Raw genomic sequence first — 8,477 nt, 5'->3', positions numbered from 1 at the left:
GTTTATTAAGTCTGTTTTTTGTCATTTAACTTGATCGAATTGTATTTTGAACAGGGAAGCATGTTTTTTCATGACTGGCTCTGAGCGGAACTCAATCCAGATGGAGGGAAATTGGAAGGAAATGCATCTGGAGTCCCTGTAAGAAGTCAACCTTCTGCTGTGGTGGGATGGGGCAGGTGATGTTATAAGCATGTAATATCTGCCATAGATTGGTCAGTATTTCTGCTCTAAAGAGGATGCTCCTAGTTCAGATATGGTTCATATTTACTAGTCATGTGTCAACCTAATTATATTTGACAATGCAGGCAAAAAATTTTTTTGTATGTATCACCCGATCCCCCTGTAAAGTTTGCAAAGTATAGCAGACTAGCACATCTTACAATACAAACAATTTTTGGATTTGCCCAACAATAAGTCTATTAATTAACTCAAATCATGTATGACATTCATAATTAAAATGTCTTAACTTTCCATGCATTGCTAGACGATATGCAACAAGTCCACCCAACATCTTGTATTATCCTTATATTAATGGTTAGGTTTCTCCTAACTGGTAGCCTACAGGCTGCTGAAAACCTACTTCAGCAGTCAGCACAAACGTCCCTCAATTTAACAGCTGTGACTAATACATCTTGTCACTTTTCAAACTGCACGCAACAGTAATTTGAGTCAATTAAACGAGGTGGGACAGGTGAGCCGAGTAAAGCAAGAGTCATGTAAACAGTAGTCACAGAGCAGTACAACTCTGGCACCCGTAGAACTTCTCCCTGGCAGCGTGCCATGTTGTAACAATAAACTGGCAGGGATATATATCTAAAAGAAATCCAAGCAAGATCTGATTAGACTGGGTGATCTTTCTGAAAAGGGACCCCCGATATCATAGATGAAAAGACCAATAGCGAGGATCTACAAAATGCTCTGCGTGTGATATAGATATATACTTTATATCTGTGATAACGTTGCATTAAGGTGTTGGAGGGATAAGTCCCAGACATGTTAATAACCACCAAAGCACTGACCCTCACCCTCCTTTCAGTAAAAGTAAGAATTAAAAGGACGAAGAGCAAGAAATTGTAACGCAACCTCCCCCGAAAACATTCCATCATCTCCAACACGAAAACAAGCTGCTTTTGAAGTTGGACTGAGGTCCGAGGCTTGATTACGAGACATTGAGATTGAACAAGATCTGGCGAAAGGTAGAAAAATTGCTGCTGGCAGGTCTCTTGGTTGCATCTTGGGAGTTGGATTAGATGGTGTATCCAGGGTACTTCTGACACAGAGACTCTTTTAGGGTCTGGGATTAACCCCGTGTGTTCCACTTTCACTGGGTTATACTCCATCTGGGAACCAGCTGGTGCAGGGTGTGTGGACTGGGGGCTATAGAGTGTCTGTCTCATTCAATATAGACATGACTGACCAACCGACCGACCTGTACTTTTGGGAGATCACAGTTCCAAAAGGTAAGATGTTAACTTAAGACTTCTTAGAAGTGGAATAAGGTGTTCAGCCAAATGACAAATTGTATACAGTATACATACAGGCTCGTCACAAACATTGTGAAAATTGGCACAAACACGAGATGTCTAAATTTGAACTGCTTAGGTTACAAGAAGATCAAGGCGGACAAATCCACTGACAGTCTGTGCACCATAAAACCCAAGTTTACATTAGCATACAATCAGTCAAGTTGAAGTTAGTGATATGTATATGTGAGATTATTAAATGAAAATCTTTGCAGATGTGAATTTAAGTCCCTTTCATGTGTGTGTGTGTGTGTGTGTGTGTGTGTGTGTGTATGTATATAGATATATCTGAATTGAGTGCCAAAGCCTACACAAAGATTAGTGAAACGATTGTTCCATTTGCTAAAAATGATTTATTGGACAAGGGTGATTATGTACAAATATGTCCTCTTGCTGATTATTACCAAACTGATTACACAGACCAAAAATAACAAAATGGAATAAGTCAAATGGAAAATAACTAACTGTAATAACTCAATACAAAAGAGAACATTGACATGACTGAACACAAAAGATTAGGAGTGACAGATTAGGAGTGACAAACATACAAAAACCATTAATAAGACGTTACTAAGAAATAAAAAGAAAGGTCACATCTTTTTTTACGAGATAGTTAAAAGATAAAACAGTGTGTACATGTTTGGGATAATTTAAGAAAATTAACAAAGGAGGGATGTTCCTAAAGGCCTATAGGAAGGGTAGGATTGCATATCTCTCTCAGCTCTGTTTCAATGCTCATCTGTTTCGCAGATCATTTCTTCAACTACTGGACCGTTTCAGTGAAACAAAGAGACAAGTGGAACAAGAACCAGGTGTGAGCACACTCTAATTCAATCAAGAGGGCATGTGAATTCAATTTCTGAAGATAGTAATTTGACAAAGACCAAGGCACAAAACATTTACCTCAAACACTGGTGTATGCCATATTTTTTGGCAACTGCCACTTAGAGAAGATGTGGAGTAAAGAACTTTTTACTGTAGACAACATGAATACAAACATTATACTAATATCATCAGTACTGGTCAACAGTACATTGAATTTGCAAGCAGGTACCGTAAGTCAATATTTGATATTCTTACCAACAGAAGTGTAACAGTTTAACTCTTTTTTTGGGTAACCATTTAGAGGCTTGCAATCAATATACAGCAAAGTTTGAACCGTCTTGTTACAAGAAGGAATATTTGTTCTTTCTGCATTTAACACCCACTCTTCACCGGTGTACTGACCTCTCCTACAGTATGTTCACATACATTTTCAGCCAAAACAAAGATAAATTAAAGACATACAGTACATAATATAGTAAAAATCGACAATAATAGACAGTAATAAGACAAAAACAGTAACAGCAGCCTTGTGAGTGACTGGAAAGTGGGTTTATGTGACGAACTGAGGCAATCCACAAGATAATGGGTTTTAGAAAGCTGTTGAGTGGTCCTCTGCATTCAACCTTTGAACCATTCGAAGGAACCACTGTGTTCCCTATTTAATTTGCCTTCTCCAGTGACTTGTAGTACTCTTTAAGCACACTCCAGGCCTTTACTCCCATGAAGCCCGGTGGTGGGTTCTGACCCTCACGAGCCATCTTGCGCATACGTGTGCCCGAGATGAAATCATAGTCTTGATGGCTACAAAGAAACGGGGAAACATAATGAGACTCATCGAAAGTTCAATGAGATGCTGCACAACACACACACACACACACACACACACACACACACACACACACACACACACACACACAGTGTGCAGTTAGAATTCTACCTCACCTGAAATTCTACCTGAGCCATGAAAGTTATGAAACGGTAGCATGGCATGTAATTAGTTACACATTCATTGTCTAACAGTCTCCATCTTTCTCAGAGATTTCTGTCATTCAAATGCATCTGTAATCCGCAAAGTCAGACTGTAAATAACTTGAATGTAAGTGTTGGGTGTTTGCTGCCCCACACTCGCTTTGTGAGTCCTTCGTGAGAGGATGTAAAATCTTCCATTAACAAGTTGTCGATCAATTTTAAAAAACTGACATGAAACTGAAAACAACACGTAGAATGCTATCTACATATCAAAGGTGACAGACCATGCCAGCATAGTCTCAGGAAAGGAGACCTCAGACCTGCGTGCATGCGACAGTCTGCATGAGATGGAGATAAAGAGATTTGTCACTCAACCCATACACAGGTCGAGGTTTGGCAACTTTACGGCCCTCATTTATCAATGGAGTGTACATTTTTTGTTTTGGCGTACGCTCACGTCTGCACGACATTTATCAAGTGATCCTAAACAGCTGATCCTGGTGTAGATTTGGTCGGAGCATTGATAAATGTCAACGGGTGAAAACAACCGTCATTTAAATAACACACCCTTAAATATTCCTCGAAGCGTCCCAATTTTACGACATAAATAACTGGAATACGACCAAGCAACATATGGAACCTCTCGCTGCCTGTCATGTCGTCCCCCCCCCCCCCACACACACACACACACACACACACAAGTGAATATGTTTTTACTCAAATAAAAGCTGTTACACTACACAATTGAATTATAACGCATAACAACTGAATATTTATGCAAACCCATAGGCAACACTATTCATTGGAATTGAACATTTTCAAATTATACCCAGCCCTGCACTAAAATGTGAGAAGTGACAAGAATGACTATAGATGAGATTAGATTTAGGCCCCTATTTTCACCAAGCTAAACCCCTTATCCCTAAACTTCTTTGCCTATTTTACCATTTTGAAAAACATTTTTGAATGGTTCAAATAGCTGATCTACAAACTCACAGCGTATTGATGTAGATCGGCTAGTTGAACAATGTTTTTCAAACTTTTCAAAAGTTTAGGGATAAGGGGTTTAGCACTGATGAAAATAGAGCCCTTAAACTTTCGGTTATGTTTTCATAAACTCTGGCACAATATTTGATGAACCCTGCTAGTTTGAAACCAAATTTTCTAATAACAAAGCAGTCTAAATTGAATTTCTCTTAAAATAATACATAGGCATAGAATGAAAGAAAGCATGTAAATGATAAGTAATTTACTCCATTTAGTGGCAATAAAAAAACTTGTCATCCATACCAAGTGAATTCCCGTGCCACCGCTATTACAATGAAACGTCCTTCCCATACTAACATTTGTCAAATGTGGTTTCGTTTTTCTGTGGTTTTCTATCATGTGGGCGATCAGTACAAGTGGAGTGGTTAAGGCAGATTTGTACGGCCCGCCGATTTCCCCCCAAAATGCCACAAATTAAAGCTTATCATTGGTTCCGTACCAACAGAAAGCATACAGGGGCCATCAAACTCTAGTCCAAATGGGATGTGCTTGTACTATTTGTAGGAACTCCATCGTCAAACTGTATAAAAACTGTATTATTTAATATAATGACTCCGAGTTCAAGAAGCCTATCTGATTGGTCACGAAAGATCATATCAAAGTCATATCAGTTCATCAGAAGGACTCTTCCCTCAGCATTCTAGATGTGAGATACTGTGTCGGATACATCAAGTTCAACCCATTTCTGTGGCGAGGTGAAAAATAAGATGCAATTCTTTAAAATGTCCTAATTGATGCGTATGACTCTCCCAAGAACTGGATTTTAAGCTCATAACCAATTAATAACAAATTATTACAATAGGTCGCTTCAATGAGGAAATCTGGTCGATATTATAGCCATAATCACTTTGAAGAACACCTTCTCAGGTGTTAGTGCCAGATGGCTCCTGCTTTTACACCTTCACAGAATGAGCTGTCTGCACACTCCCTAGGAAATTACATGACAGATTCCCTCTTTGGTTAACCATTTGCTCAACAGAATTTTGGCTTGCACTCATGACATCTTCACCAGCTCTTCTTTATAAATCACTGTCAGGAATCTTTGGATAATAAGACAGCTCAAGCTGACTGATTTGTAGAGATTTACAGTTCATGGAGTTCTCTGGAAGTTTCACACCTAGTGAAGTGTGGCACAGGCATGCTAAGAATGAGGAAATTCTTGAATTGATCGTTTTCTTGCAGTCTTAACCCATTTGGGGCGGGAACCCCTTTTGGTGTTAGCAGTTTGTTATAGCGCGCCACTCTGTGGCGCGCTATAACAAATAGCGAAGAACGACTGACATAGAAACATAGCTTTTTCAGAAAACTGTCAGGATTCAGAAGACAATTTTAGAATCTGATCTCAGGTCAAAATGGGTTGAAGCCTTCGGAGGAGGCAGGAGACAAGGCTCTGGCTAGATCTGATCTCAGGACCAGGAAGGAGCCCAGAGAGTAGGATCCAAACCACTGCACCATCAATGGGCACCAACATGCAGCGAACTCTACAGAAACCACTTTATTACATTGTCAATGAGAAACAGCTTGCTCTGATTTTGAACCATTATACTTCAGAGGGTGGCTTTGAGGGGGATCACGGGCAATTAAGCTGAGCATCCATATTCCTCTTGAAATTTGGCAAGGCCCTGTTGAAGTGCACGCCTGTGTGCGCGAGAGAGGAGAGGCCGGAGAGCAGAAAGAATGCTATAAATTTCGTGAGGCGCCATCCCAGGCCTTTGATTTTCTGGCTGTATGTTACCCTCTGCCTTCTCTCCCTAGTGCTAGGGTTAGACCTGACAAGGCTGACATGTTGAGAAAGAGTCCAATGAATTCTTATGACGGTTTTTACATATAAATCATATTAAAATAGATATAGCCTGTATTCTCTTTGATTTGACATAATGGCATCTAGTCCAACAACAAACGAAAAAAGAAAGAAAACTTTTGTGTGACAAAATAATGGCATGGTAATGTCTGCGGTTAAGATGCTAGAAATGTTTTAATATCTTGACCTGCAAATGAAATGAGATTAGACATCTGTTTACATAAAATAATTGCAAAATACTGTACGAAAATAAATCAAACCTCAAAAATCCTGTAGTCTCCAATTCATATACTCTGCTCAAGCTCAAACCCTGTCATCTGCTTGTGCTATTGCAGAGCAGTTAGACTGACATTTACTGAAACAGTCGTGTGACTGTTCAAAACCAATTTTCGATCTTTTTAAATGCTTGATAAATACCAGCTATGGTCTGTATATATGGTCTATGGTCTGTATATAGGCCTATATAACTGGCCTGTTCAGAAGGCAACCAGAAGTATCTCACTGTCACTGAACTGAGTCCTGCATTTCAAACAGAGGGGAGGAAGGAGCTATTTTGTTGTAGTTCCATATACAAACGAAACTCCACCATGCATAGAGATTCCCCCTCATTAGAATTCTCTTCACTTCATTTCTGAAGACAATAGGTAGAGAAATGAGAAAAGCTGAGTAGGAAACCGCATAGTTCGAGAGAGAGAGAGAGGGAGGGAGAGACAGAGGGAGGGAGGAGGGGGGCTCATTCATTCATTATTATTAAGGCTAGCAGGGTGATGTGTGGGTCCGGACGTGGGGGTCAAGACCACTACTCTATTAGACCAAGGTTATGTTTCAACAGACAGAGGCTTCCGTTATAGTTTTAGCCCTTTTCACCGAATCCCTGGAATTGACTGAATATACAAGTGTAATTTGTCTCCAAAATATTGCGTCATGGAAAACAAAGCAAGTCTTTTGATTAGTCTGCTCATATGTAGTTATTTTTAGTCAGCGTATTTGTAGCCAAGCACATAACCTGATGGGGGGAGCATGATCAAATCCCAGAGACACAGCAAGTTTGCAAGATTTTTGTTAGTCATCATGTGCAGTATCCGTATACAGTCTTTAATTAATGGCAGCTCTCTGCAATTTCTGAGCGACTTCAAAAGCGCACAGAAAGCCACAGAACATTGTCAGGGTATAAGAAAAGCAAAACAGATCTTATTATTCTTGGCTTGGCCTTTTACCGCAGATAAGAATAAAAGGGAAGAAAACGCAACACAAACAACACAGGAAAACTAGGGGTATTTTCACACCGGCCCGTTTAGTCCACTTAAACTGAACTAGTGCATTGTCGTCGATGAAGGTGACAGTGTGAAAATAGTAATCAAACTTGAGTATGGACCAAAACAAAAGCCCTATGAGAAGGTGGCATCATTCTGTACGCAGCCTGGTGTCATTCACTGCAGTTGAGAATGTAATCAAACTAAACTACAGTACATGACTACCAAAACATTTTTAAATCCTTAAACATGTGATAATGTTCAAGGTGACTGAATGCATTTGGCACGCATTTCAGATTCGCCATTTTCGTTAGAGTCTCTAGTCTACACCATCGTTTCTAAAAGTAACAGGAACCAAAAAATCCACAATTACTTTAATTAAGGACTTACTTCTTAGGGTCGTAGAAGTCCATGGCCTTTTTGACCTTGTTGTAAGCAGCGACCTTGAATGGCACAATTTCCAGGCTGATGAGTCCCGGTGCCATGGTGAGAACCTTGGCCCCATGGGTTGGTTCGTACAGGTCCTTACCCGTCTCTGGGTGGGGCATACCTGCCGGGTCACGGCCCACAATGTAGAAGTTAGCTCCAGCCACCATCCGTGCTCTGCAATGCCACTGCACCTGTACAGATAAACAGCAACCGTTTAGTACAACACGTTGTTACAATGTTTTCAAGTAAGAAGGTGAAGTTTCTTGTCATGTCTTACCCTCGGTACCCAGGCTTTTATTTTCGTTCGCATCGGCTCAAAAAATGAAAGCCTGGGGGAACAAGATACATTTACTGGTCTAGGAGTGGGAGTGAAGTACAGCACAGAGGGGCGTCCCTCGACATAATGGTGACGTCAGTTTTCTCTGCTGTTTTCGGTGCGATCGGTGAACCAATATTCTCCAGCACTTGCTTCATGCGCCCACCCCTCTGGGCCAGGCTAGTCATGTCTAAACCCAAGCAGATAGGTGTGGTTGCAGTCACCCCATCTCTACATGCGACATGCTTAGTTTAAGTGAAATAGAGGGCAAAGTAATACAAAAACTTACGACCGTATATGCACTGTAACTCACC

The 8,477-nt window shown here is 40.4% G+C and overlaps 1 protein-coding gene across 1 annotated transcript in view; it reads right to left on the bottom strand.

Annotated features, from left to right (window-relative positions):
* Positions 1-1,859: 1,859 nt before the first annotated feature.
* Positions 1,860-8,477, bottom strand: part of papss1 (3'-phosphoadenosine 5'-phosphosulfate synthase 1) — a 31,065-nt gene continuing 24,447 nt past the window's right edge. Inside the window, exons 11-12 of the mRNA XM_080759413.1 lie at positions 7,809-8,038; positions 1,860-3,149 (exon numbers count right to left, since the gene is read on the bottom strand). Of these exons, the coding sequence (XP_080615539.1) occupies positions 3,008-3,149; positions 7,809-8,038 (372 nt within the window). The 3' untranslated portion in view covers positions 1,860-3,007. The remainder of the gene's footprint in view (positions 3,150-7,808; positions 8,039-8,477) is intronic.

Source organism: Protomyctophum bolini (assembly GCF_963924005.1).
Source record: "Protomyctophum bolini genome assembly, chromosome: 3".
NCBI lineage: Eukaryota > Metazoa > Chordata > Actinopteri > Myctophiformes > Myctophidae > Protomyctophum > Protomyctophum bolini.
Note: the sequence above shows the minus strand (reverse complement) of the source record. Positions and strands in the feature narration are given on the sequence as shown.